Source organism: Bombina bombina, chromosome 1 (genome assembly GCF_027579735.1).
Source record: "Bombina bombina isolate aBomBom1 chromosome 1, aBomBom1.pri, whole genome shotgun sequence".
Taxonomy (NCBI): Eukaryota; Metazoa; Chordata; class Amphibia; order Anura; family Bombinatoridae; genus Bombina; species Bombina bombina.
Genome location: NC_069499.1, coordinates 577,446,477 through 577,460,007, shown reverse-complemented (window position 1 = coordinate 577,460,007; position 13,531 = coordinate 577,446,477). Strand labels below are relative to the sequence as shown.

General features: G+C 39.6%; 1 protein-coding gene across 5 annotated transcripts in view; it reads left to right on the top strand.

Annotated features, from left to right (window-relative positions):
* Positions 1–13,531, top strand: part of FN1 (fibronectin 1) — a 70,078-nt gene that overhangs the window by 10,484 nt on the left and 46,063 nt on the right. For all 5 annotated transcript variants that reach the window (XM_053698812.1, XM_053698811.1, XM_053698810.1 and 2 more), the window contains exons 5-11: positions 720–857; positions 1,861–2,013; positions 2,319–2,510; positions 2,800–2,979; positions 3,088–3,264; positions 9,536–9,688; positions 9,834–9,962. In XM_053698812.1, the coding sequence (XP_053554787.1) occupies positions 720–857; positions 1,861–2,013; positions 2,319–2,510; positions 2,800–2,979; positions 3,088–3,264; positions 9,536–9,688; positions 9,834–9,962 (1,122 nt within the window). The remainder of the gene's footprint in view (positions 1–719; positions 858–1,860; positions 2,014–2,318; positions 2,511–2,799; positions 2,980–3,087; positions 3,265–9,535; positions 9,689–9,833; positions 9,963–13,531) is intronic.

Here is a 13,531-nt window from a genome sequence, read left to right as displayed (position 1 = left end):
AAGGGACCGTCAACTCAAATTTTATAGATAATCAATTTTTATTACCCATTCCCCAGCTTTGCACAGAAAAGTTATATTAATATTCTTTTTACTTCTGATTACCTTGCTTCTAAGCATCTTCTGAGGGCCCCCTGATCACATGACTTTATCTATTGACTTGCATTTAAGCCAATTAGTGCTGTTAGAATCCAAGGGCGTTGGCACAATATTCTCTATATGGCTCACATGAACTAACTAACTTCCCCTGATGTGAAAAACAAATACAAAAGCATGTATTCATGGAGCTGTCTTTAGGGACTTGGAAACAGACAGAAATTTAGAGTTGTGAAAAGCTGGGGAATGAGTAATAAAGACATTATCTATCTTTTTAAACGATAACAATTCTTGTGTTGACTCATTTTAAATGGACATTATATCCTATCAGATCATTACTGAAGAACAGCTATAAATAAAAACAAACAAAATACAAAGATTTGGTTAGCATTTTTTCCACAGAACAGTTCACGGATTTAGGGTAACAAAACCAATTTTGACCCAATCTTTGTTTTATCATGTAAATATGTGAGATGGACAGTGTTGCATTTACATGTCTCTGTTGTGAAATATACTTTTTTACTATGTGTAATTATTTTTGGTTCAAAGGAGGGAAAATGCATATTACCTTTGGCATAAAACTTCAGCTATACTAAGCTCACACCCGTTTTCTCTTATCACCATAGCTGAACGGTGTTATGACAACACAGCTGGGACATCCTACGTGGTAGGACAGACATGGGAAAAGCCATACCAAGGCTGGATGATGGTTGACTGTACATGCTTGGGAGAAGGCAATGGACGCATTACATGTTCATCCAAAAGTATGTTGTGTTCTTTTTTTGTTTGAAATAAATTAAAAAAAAAAAAATATATATATATGTGTATATATGTGTGTGTATATATATATATATATATATATATATATATATATATATATATATATATATATAATGTGTGTGTGTATATATATATATATATATATATATATATATATATATATATATATATATATATATATATATGTGTGTGTGTGTGTGTGTGTATGTATATATATATATATATATATATATATATATATATATATATATATATATGTGTATATATATATATATATATGTATGTATGTATATGGAGGGCACTCACAGGACTTGTATCAATAAGTAAATTTTATTATGCTGATTACATTAATACAGTGTAGAAGTTTCGGCATTTTCTAAGGCCTTCTTCAAGACAAATTCATAGTCTTAAATCGTGCGGAATGCACTGTCAGCGGCGTACTCCCAGAGTATAGTGAATCATTCACTATACTCTGGGAGTACGCCGCTGACAGTGCATTCCGCACGATTTAAGACTATGAATTTGTCTTGAAGAAGGCCTTAGAAAAGGCTGAAACGTCGACACTGTATTAATGTAATCAGCATAATAAAAGTTACTTATTGATACAAGTCATGTGAGTGCCCTTCATCTCTACCACTACTCTATACATACCACTTGAGGATAGCACCCAGGCATTGGCAACATTGATGTGGAAGGAGTGCTAGGCCACAGGCTACTATAGATAGATAGATAGATAGAGAAAAAAGGCACTCACTGGTTCAGGTAAAACTTAACATTTAATAAATTAAGTTAAAAATGCATGACGTTTCGGAGGTATTCCACCTCCTTTTTCAAATGCATGATACAGACATTTTGGAAAATACAAAAAGCAGTGTGTATGTGTATATATCTATATCAAAACTATAAACACATTCGTTTTGTCTACATGTGTATTTATGTATGTAGCTTATGTATTTTATATGTATAACTTACTGTTTCTCTTTATAGATAGGTGTAATGATCAGGACACAACAACCTCCTACCGAATTGGAGAAACTTGGACCAAAACTGATTCAAGAGGGAACTTGCTACAATGTATCTGTACAGGGAACGGGCGAGGGGAGTGGAAGTGTGAAAGACACTCCTCTTTGCAAGCATCTGGTAAGAGTATTGAAAACTAAAAGCTTTAAATTCTTTAAACCTAATGTGTATCTTATTTCTCATGTTTACCATCTTTCTAATTTTTCGATATTTCACACTTTTGGAATTAATATGAACATTCTAAACATTTTTTTGTCTACAAACCAAATCTGTTGAGTGTATAGTTTACTAAAGTATCCATCTTTAGTGTAAATACATATTACCCTTCTGATACAATTTCTTACTTTTGAAGGGTTATGCTATATGTATTAGACATTAATTGCATCTGTACAAGAATTGAGTAATGATTTTTATTCACTGCTTAGGAGTTGCTTCAAACACTTACACAAACATCCAAACTGCAGTCTATCAACCTGAAGGACACGTGGAGCCCTTTGGCCACTGTGTGACTGACAGTGGGACTCTGTATGCCATTGGCATGAGATGGATAAGGGCACAAGGAAGCAAACAAATGCTCTGTACCTGCCTTGGCAATGGTGTTAGCTGTGAAGAGATGGGTAAGTGTTAATTCAAGATGTGTGTGTGTATATATGTATATGTATATGTATATATATATATATATATATATATATATATATATATATATATATATATATATATATATATATATATATATATATATATATATATATATATATATATATATATATATATATATATATATATATATATATATATATATATATATATATATATATATATATATATATATATATATATATATATATATATATGAGATCTCTATCATCTCATTATTGCTGATAATATAATTTTCTTTCCAAACAGTCGCAACAGTAACTTTTGGTGGCAATACCAATGGGGAGGCTTGTGCAATCCCCTTCATACACAATGAAAAGACTTATTATGCCTGCACAACTGATGGACGTCAAGATGGGAAGTTGTGGTGTTCAACTACCTCTAACTATGATCAGGATAAAAATTACTCCTTCTGTACAGAGCAGATAAGTATGTTGTGTGTGTGTGTGTTTTTTTTTTGTTTTGTTTTTTAATATTCCTGACATTTAATTTAAATATGGATTCCATTGCTTAAACTGTTCCCTTCTTTCTCTTTAGTGTTGGTACAAACACGAGGTGGTAACTCTAATGGAGCTCTCTGCAGCTTTCCATTTTTGTATAACAATCGGAACTATACAGACTGCACCTCTGAGGGCCGCCGGGATAATATGAAATGGTGTGGAACTACAATCAACTATGATGTGGATCAGAAATTTGGCTTCTGTCCCATGGCAGGTGTGTAGACAATTTTTCATTTTTTATGGAAATTTTTATTTTAAAGGTTGAACTCTTTGTATATTTATCAATGAGATTCGATTTTGTATTGCATGCACAGAAGTCTAGACAGTGTTTATTGGTATCCCATCTTTGCTGCTTGGAATTCCTGTAATATTGCTGTTCATTTAACTTTACCTTCTAGATAACTTTTGACCATTTTCTTTTACAAGATACGATGAGTCCACGGATTTCATCCTTACTTGTGGGATATCGCCTCCTGGTCAGCAGGAGGAGGCAAAGAGCACCACAACAGAGCTGTATATATAGCTCCTCCCTTCCCTCCCACTCCATTCATTCTCTTTGCCTGTGTTAGTGATGGGAAGAGGTAAAGTGAGGTGTTTAGATTCTTCAATCAAGAGTTTATTATTTTTAAAATGGTACCAAAGTGTGCTATTTTACTATAGGGTGTAGCCGTATTCCTTGTCTGCCTCTAGAGTAGAGCTACAGGTGGCTTTAAAGCATTGGGAACTGGTGGAGTTTTAGCCTCACTGCGCCTCCCATACTTGTGCTGCCCTTATGTTGATGGTCTCAGAATATTAACTGAGGCCCTTATGTGTTCACAGAGCTGCAGGAGAGAGAAGACCTCTTGGTACTGTGAGACTTTCATGCTGTTTCTCAGCATAGAGGTAAGTGCAGTCTTTTATTTCTGGGGCTTTCAGCATATCTCAAAATTGACTGTGCATTCCTAATCTGTTGGAGACTATGGGCTCTGGAAGGGTTGTCCTATTAACAGGGTGTGGGTTCTCATGGGAACTTGGATAAGAGATGTTCAATGTTAACGGACAACAATGATTTGTTTTTATCAGACTGTACTGGCCTTTATTAACGTAGGCCTAGAAACGCTGAAATTGTTTATGTACCGGGTATTGCTTTACTGGGTCATTAACAAGTGGACTTGGGGCTAATGCTGGGAGAGTGTGTAGGAGTATGATTACTAGACTCCGGTACACGGCTGGGTTAGACATTTTTTTTTTTTTTGTCGATGGTTTCGGATGTCTTAGGTTGCGCCCATGATGGGCGGGGTTTGTTCTCTTGGTGCGCTTTGTCTGTAGCCGCGCAGTTTCTTTTCTTCCGGAAGTTACCGGCTGTTCGCACAGACATCGAGTGACACCTTGACCGCATGGTTTGCAGAATAAAGCAAGTGGTTTTAGGTGTTGACTGACGTTCTGAATTGTGCCTAGAAGGGTCGGTGGACCGTGGGGGCAGGTGGGCGCCTCAGCAGAGCTGTTGAGGTGAGGTGCTATAGTGTTTCAGAAGTTGTTTAGCATTTTTTTTTGTGCATCAGAAAAATTATCAGTCATTTTACTTTTTAAAGGTACAGTGTCTGTCAGCATTACTATTGTACTGACAATCCTTTTAACAATATTCTGTTTGACCATTAATTGGGTATTCATTTTAATTAAGACTATAAAATAAAAAATTATTTTTTCCTAATTCTGTTAGTATGGATTCAGATATCCAGACTGTAGCATGCTCTGTGTTTGAATGCCACTGTGGAACCTCCGGTTCCTTTTTGCCCCTCCTGTTGTGAGAGGGCCTTACATTAGAGACAACATTTTTGATAATCCTTTGCCTAAGGCAGATGCTTCTCAAGAGTCTGCAGATGAGATGCAAAGTATGCCGCAGCTTTCTCCCCAAGCGTCACAGCCTTTAACGTCCGCTCAGGCGGCGCCATGTATTTCTCCAGTTTCTGCAGCATTCACATTAAGAGACATTGCTGCAGTGATGTCCTCTACGCTTTCTGATGCGTTATCTAACTTTCCCATTTTGCACGGCAAGCGTACAATAAAAGACTATGTAGGCAATGCTGCCTCTGATACTATGGTGGCAATTGCGGATGTACCCTCCCGGGGTACTGAGTTGGAGAGTTCAGAGGTCCTCTCTGAGGGTGAACTTTCTGACTCAGGGAGTGTTTTACCCTTAACTGATTTGGATGTGGTTGCCTTCAAGTTTAAGCTTTAGCACCTCCATTTCTTACTGAGGGAGGTGTTGGTTACTCTGTACGACTGTGACTCTATAGTAGTGCCGCCAGAGAAATTGAGTAAGTTAGACAAATACTTGAAGGTTCCTTCTTACTCCGATGTTTTCCCTGTTCCTAAGAGGACTACAGAGATTATTGCAAAAGAATGGGAGAGACCAGGCATTCCCTTTTCTCCTTTGCCCATGTTTAAAAAAAATGTACCCTATAGCCGACGCTATTAGGGATTCTTGTCAGACGGTCCCTAAAGTAGAGGGAGCCATTTCTACCCTGTTCAAATGAACAACTATTCATATTGAGGATAGTTGTGCTTTTAAGGACCCTATGGATAAGACGTTGGAGGGCCTCCTTAAGAAGATTTATGTTCACCAGGGTTTCCTTTTGCAACCGGCGGCCTGTGTTACTGTTACCAGTGCGGCCGCTTACTGGTTTGATGCTCTGGAAGAGTCTCTTAAGACAGACTCCTTTAGAAGAGATACAGGATCGGATTAAGGCTCTTAAGTTAGCTAATTTTATTTATTACGGATGCTTCTCTGCAGATTACTAAATTGGCGGCTAAGAGTTTGGAGTTCTCCATCTTAGCACGCAGGGCTTTATAGTTGAAGTCTTGGTCTGCGGATGTATTGTCCAAGTCTAAACTTTTGGCTATTCCTTACAAGGGAAAGACCCTGTTTGGACCTGACTTGAAGGAAATTTATTTCAGATATCACAGGAGGCAAGGGTCATCTCCTCCCTCAAGATAAGAAATTCAAACAGAGGGTGACAAAGTAATTTTTGCTCCTTTCGAAATTTCAAGGGCGTCCCCTCTTCTGCTAAAACAGGAAGGGAATTATTCTCAAACCAAGACCACTTGGAGGCCCAACCAATCTTGGAATTAGGGTAAACAATCCAAGAAGCCTGCTGCTGCTCCCAAGTCAGCATGAAGGGTCGGCCCCCAATCTGGGACCGGATCTAGTAGGGGGTAGACTATCTCTTTGTCCAGGCTTGGATAAGAGATGTGCTGGACCATTGGACATTGTGTCTCAGGGGTATCAGTTGGAGTTCAGAAATTCTTCCCCAAGAGGAAGGTTTCTTTCTCGATTATCTGCAGACCAGATAAAGAGAGGTGTTCTTACGTTGTTTAGGAGACCTCTTCTCCATGGGAGTAACATGTCCCGTTCCAATACAGGAACGGGGACAGGGATTTTATTCAAATCTATTTGTAGTTCCCAAAAAAGAGGAGGGAACGTTCCGACCTATTTTAGACCTCAAAAGTCTAAACAAGTTTCTCAGAGTTCCATCCTTCAAGATGGAAACTATTCGTACCATTCTTACATTGATCCAGGAGGGTCAATTTGACTACCGTGGATCTAAAGGATGCATATCTTCATGTTCCTATCCACAGAGATCATCACAAGTTCCTGAGGTTTGCCTTTCTGGACAAACATTTTCAGTTTGCGGCTCTTCCTTTCGGTCTGGCCACGGCACCCAGGATTTTCACAAAAGTTCTGGGGTCTCTACTGGACGTTCTAAGACCGCGGGGCATTGCAGTGGCGCCTTATCTGGACAATATTCTGATCCAGGCGTCTTATCAGCTAGCAAAGTCTCATACCGACATTGTTCTATCCTTCCTGAGGACTCACGGGTGGAAGGTGAATCTGGAAAAGAGTTTGCTAGTTCCACAGACAAGGGTTCCTTTCTTGGGAACTCTAATAGACTATCTATGAAAATCTTTTTGACAGAGGTCAGAAAGTTAAAGATTCTGAATACGTGCCGAGCCCTTCAGAACAATCCTCGGCCGTCATTGGCTCAGTGCATGGAGGTAATTGGATTGATGGTAGCAGCAATGGACATCATTCCGTTTGCTCGTTTTCATCTCAGACCTCTGCAACTGAGCATGCTCAGGCAGTGGAATGGAGATTATACAAATTTATCTCCACAAATAAATCTAGATCAGGAGACAAGGGACTCTCTCCTATGGTAGTTGTTGCTGGATCATCTGTCCCAGGGGACATGCTTCCGCAGACCCTCATGGGTGATGGTGACAGCGGATGCCAGCTTGTTAGGATGGAGCAGTTTGGAACTCCCTAAGGGCTCAGGTGTATGGACTCAGGCGGAGTCTCTCCTTCCCATTAATATCCTAGAGTTGAGGGCAATATTCAATGCACTTCAGGTTTGGCCTCAGTTGGCTTCGGCCCAATTCATCAGATTCCAGTCGGACAACATAACGATGGTAGCTTACATCAATCATCAGGGAGGAACAAGAAGTTCCTTAGCGATGACAGAAGTAGCCAAGATAATACAGTGGGAGGAGTCTCACTCTTGCCATCTGTCTGTGATCCACATCCCAGGGGTGGACAACTGGGAAGCAGATTTTCTGAGCAGACAGACTTTTCATCTGGGAGAGTGGGAACTCCATCCGGAGGTATTTTCCAGCTTGCTTCTCAGATGGGGAAGGCCGGAGTTGGATCTCATGGCATCTCGCCAGAATGCCAAGCTTCCGAGGTACAGGTCCAGGGATCCCCAGGCCGAGCTGATAGATGCCTTGGTCTTTCAGCCTAGCTTATGTGTTCCCTCCATTTGCTCTCCTTCCCCAGGTGATTGCTTGAGTCAAACAGGAGAGGGCATCAGTGATCCTCATCGCTCCTGCGTGGCCTCGCAGGACTTGGTATGCCGATCTGGTGGACATGTCATCTCAGCCACCGTGGAAGCTTCCATTGAGGAAAGACCTTCTCATTCAGGGACCCTTCCATCATCCGAATCTAGTTTCTCTGCAGCTCACTGCTTGGAGATTGAACGCTTAATTTTATCTAAGCGAGGGTTTTCTGATTCGGTCATAGATACATTGATTCAGGCTCATAAGCATGCGACTAGGAAAATTTACCATAAGATATGGCGTAAATATCTTTATTGGTGTGAATCCAGAGGCTACTCATGGAGTAGTGTTAGGATTCCCTGGATTTTGTCCCTTCTCCAAGAAGGATTGGAGAAAGGGTTGTGAGCGAGTTCCTTTAAAAGGACAGATTTCTGCATTGTCTATTTTGTTACACAAGCGTCTGGCCGATGTTCCAGATGTCCAATCTTTTTGTCAGGCCCTGACTAGAATCAGGCCTGTATTTAGACCGATTGCTCCACCTTGGAGTTTGAATTTAGTTCTTAATGTTCTTCAAGGGGTTCCGTTTGAACCTATGCATTCCATAGATATTAAGTTATTATCTTGGAAAGTTTTATTTTTGGTTGCTATTTCTTCTGCTAGAAGAGTATCTGAACTTTCGGCATTGCAATGTGATTCTCCTTATCTTATTTTCCATTCGGATAAGGTGGTGTTACGAACCAAACCTGGGTTTCTTCCTAAGGTTGTTTCAAACAAGAATATTAATCAGGAAATTGTTGTTCCTTCCTTGTGTCCTAATCCTTCTAAGAAGGAGCGCCTGTTACATAATTTGGACGTGGTCCGTGCTTTGAAGTTTTACTTACGGGCAACTAAGGATTTTCGGCAATCGTCTTCCCTGTTTGTTGTTTTTTCTGGGAAACATAGGGGTCAGAAAGCTACGGCTACTTCTCTCTCATTTTGGCTGAAGAGTATCATCCGTTTTGCATATGAGACTGCTGGACAGCAGCCTCCTGAACAAATTACGGCTCATTCCACTAGGGCTGTGGCTTCCTCATGGGCATTCAAAAATGATGCTTCTGTTGAACAGATTTGCAAAGCTGCAACTTGGTCGTCTCTTCATACTTTTTCCAAATTTAATACTTTTGCCTCGTCTGAGGCTGTTTTTGGGAGAAAAGTTCTTCAAGCAGTGGGGCCTTCTGTTTAGGTTCCCTGTCTTGTCCCTCCCTTTTCATCAGTGTACTATAGCTTTGGTATTGTATCCCACAAGTAAGGATGAAATCCGTGGACTCGTATCCTGTAAAAGAAAAGGAAATGTATTCTTACCTGATAAATTTGTTTCTTTTACGATAAGATGAGTCCACGGCCCACCCTGTTTTTATGAGACAGGTTTTTACCTTTTGTTAAACTTCAGTCACCTCTGCACCTTGGCTTTTCCTTTCTCTTCCTAACTTCGGTCGAATGACTGGAGTGGGAGGTAAGGGAGGAGCTATATATACAGCTCTGCTGTGGTGCTCTTTGCCTCCTCCTGCTGACCAGGAGGCGATATCCCACAAGTAAGGATGAAATCTGTGGACTCATAGTATCTTGTAAAAGAAATACATTTATCAGGTAAGAAGAAATTTCCCTTTTGCATACAATTCTTTTTATTTTCCCTATAGCTCATGAAGAAATATGCACAACAAATGACGGTGTCATGTACCGTGTGGGTGATCAGTGGGACAAACAGCATGACCAAGGGCACATGATGAGGTGCACATGTGTAGGGAACGGGCGTGGGGAATGGAACTGCATTGCTTATTCACAGCTCAAAGGTAAAAGATCTTCTAGCTCTATTTAGTGTTAAACTTGTAATTTTAAGAGAAACAAGTCTGTTTACATGTTGGCGAGTTGTGTTTTTTTTTTTTTTTTCTGGCCAGTGTATTAAGACATCACCATAATGTTGCTTTTTCCTGACAGATCAGTGTATTGTGGATGGCATCACTTATGATGTGAACCAAACTTTCTCTAAGAAGCATGATGAAGGTCACTTGATGAACTGCTCATGCTTTGGGCAGGGGCGTGGGCGGTGGAAGTGTGATGCTATAGGTGGGTAAACTGCTTATTGAATTTATTTTTTATCTACACAACTTTGACTGGAGCTGTTAGAGGTTTACTGACATGTACATCAGTTTTTCTTTTGTACCATAAGTATTTTATGCTTAAGGCTTTCTTACAATTTAACATGTCATAATTCAGCAGCTCCTGGATGTTTGACCCCAATACAATGTCTTTAATGTGCTTAAAAGTAATTAGGCTTACTACCTTTAGAGATCTGCTGGACAATCACATTGACATTATGTTCCCCCTCAACATGGTTTCATTCATACCCCTATAACTCTCTAATTGCATTCTAATTTAATTTGTAATGCACAGCAGATTACCTATCAATCTCAAAAACTCCTTAAAGGGAAATGAAACCCATTTTTTTTCATTCCTGGTTCAGATAGAGCATGTGATTTTAAATAACTTTAAAATTTACTTCTGTTGCCCACTTTTTTGTTTTCTTTATATCCTATGTTTACAAAATATACCTAGATAGACATGAGTCTATATGATTTATGGATGTACATATATACCTCATGTAATTAATTGGCTTACCCAGTGTATTCAGCTAATTCCTAGTAGTGCTTTGCTACTACTTCAACAAAGGATAAAAGAGAATGAAGCGGATTGTATAATAGAAGTAAATTGGAAAAATGTTAAAAATCACATTCCCTATCTGAATCGTAAAATAAGTTTTTGGAGTTCATGTCCCTTTAAGCTGAATTTAACTTCAAAATTTGATTTGTTGTGATTGCTGGTCTGACACGTTACAAATAAAGGGTTACAAAACCCTTACATATGTTACATGGTTTTGTCAAAAGCTACAGAATCTTATTGTGCAAATCAAAATCTAGTAACTTATTTATTTTTTTAGTCAAGTTTTTTTATAAAAATATATTGAATTTTGTATATGACATTTGTTTACCCTTTCTGAAATCTATGTAATGATTTCAGGCGCTGCTTTAGTGAATTTAAAGGGACATGAAACCCAAAATTTATTTCATGATTCAGTTAGAGAATACAATTTTTTTTAAAGTTTCCAATTTACTTCTATTGTCGAATTTGCTTCGTTCTCTTATTTGTTGAAGAGATCTCTAGATAGGTAGCCTGTGAATGAAAGGAAATAGTGCTGCCATCTAGTGCTCTTGCTTATTGTATAGCATTGTTGCAAAACTGCTTCCATATATACTACTGCAGACAATACAATTCAGAAACTAAAAAGAAAGGGCTGGGGGCGGAGCCGGACCGAGCTCCAACATGGTGGTGTATGTGAGGAGCTCCGTAGCACACAGGCACTAAAAAGGAGCAATCTTAAGCCTAATTCTAGGCAAAAGACAGGATCCGGTCACCAGACAGACAAGAGAGCTGTGAAAATCGCTGGGTGTGAAATTTGCAGATCGGTGCATACAGCTCAAATCGAGACGGATATACAATCAGCCGTCTCCCTGCAGCCTAAACCACATGGCGCTCCGTCGGAACGGCTTACATTGGAGGTAATAGACTCTCTAGAGATCTCATCTTACCACTGCAAACCAATAACATATCCCAGGGTGGTGTTACATTTTTAATGGAGGCGGAGGAGCAAGATCCAGAACTTTGGGAGGATGAGATAAAATTATAGGCACAATATAGAGTGTACCTGGTGAATATATTTGTAATTGCGCCATGCATAAGGCAAGCACAAACCAGCAGCAATGGGTTAAAGGCATTAAAGATGTGGAAACAGGTTGTGGAAGAGGTGGCAGAGGGGGATCTAAAAAGCATACTGACCTGATATGGCTGCCTGGGTCCAGAGCTCCATGCCGGGGGCAGCAGTTAAACATATATTAGGTCGGCCAAAGGGATTTCCTATCTCCAGGAACACTCTGCGTGTGCGCTGGAGACTAAGCAGCCCGCATCGATATGAGCCAGGAGGCTCTAGTCACAGACTGCCGGGTCCTCCATTAGACTACATTGGTGCTGATCAGCGGACTGGCTGCAGCGTGTATGATGCAGCTCAAAATTTAATACTCCACGACTTCTTAGTTCAGCATAGAGACCTGCATGAGTAATCCCCTTACAAGACTGCTTGTGGTGTGATTCCAGGGGCTCTCTTTCCCTCCTCATACAGGGCTAATCTATATTCGTAAGGTGCCTTAGTTGCAGAGGGGACTGAATAAAAACGGCTCTACCATTATCGCATTCCGGTTTGGGAAACAACTGGACTAATGCTGGGAACTATTGTTAAACGTTTCAAATATAAAGTTTATCGGACCATAGGGAGTCAGGCACAGACCGGAGAAGCTTGAGACTACAGCAGCAACGATACTGCGCCCTGGACTATTGTATGTGGATCTTTGTTTGCCTTTACAGTCTGATAGCTACAATATGCTGCAAACTTAGTCCTCAGACCTACATAGTTATCCCTATTGTGCTTAAACACTGCTCTTCCTATGCTACACGGCTGGTTATATCTAGACTGACTACGGCAACTTCCTGGAGCTGGTTTATTTATGATGGCTATAAATAAACTTCACCAATACCACTTCGTATTTAGCACCTGTATAATGTGCAGTTCATTAGGTAGCCAAAATGAATGTTTGGTTTTACAATTCCTGTGTGTCAGATGTTCTACTAAGTCTATGCCATATATCGATGTACCTTTTGGGAGTATGTAGTCAGTTATCAATATGTCTGGCTCTGAATTTAAACTTAACTGCTCAAGTTAGTTATCTATGTGACTGATATCCTCTTCTACACATGACTGGTTTATATTCCACATACCTGAAGTGCAATGTTCATGTGGGTATTTTACCCGTGGGAGGTATTCAGCTTTGTAATGTGCTTAGCAATCTGAAAGACCAAAAAAGTAAAGCCCTCTCACTTATAAAATGTACTTAGGCTGCCCTATTAATGATGATGAGAGTAAAGTTTATATTATAATGTGACGCTGTATATTAATCCTTGTCCTCCCACGTATGTACCACAGTCTCACATTGTACTGTATAAGGTCCTTCTGAATCTGACTATTATATTCTATGCCCTATAAAACATTATACCATGGGTAGTTAGGTTGAAAGTGTGGTGGCTTGTTCTCTCTTTGGGTTTGATGTTTCGTTAAGAATTTATGTATTACTATATTATAGCCTACCTATATGATGTGTAATGTAAATGGGGGTATTTTATTCCCAAGTGATGTTCAGTTTTAAAATGTGTTTGGGATTCAGAAGGTCCGGGAAGATAGAGTAGCCTCTTCATTTATAAAGTGTACCTAAGTCGACCTATAGTTTGAGGTAGGTAGAGTACATATTCTCATGACATTGTATACTAATCATGGTTTCTTACGTCACAGGGATTAGAAAAAGGTAGGAATCAGATTATCCTCCTTATATGCTCTATCCATCATACAAATATATACCCTTTTCATACCCTCTCTAAACGCAGATTGGCGATACTCATTGCTTATTCCCCTAGAAAAGTTCTGGTCTATATATTTCAATTTGTCAGCTATAACTCATTAAATTAACTATACCCCTTTAGTGCACTACGCCCAATATAACCATTTTTTACTTATTTATGCTCTCATCTTACAT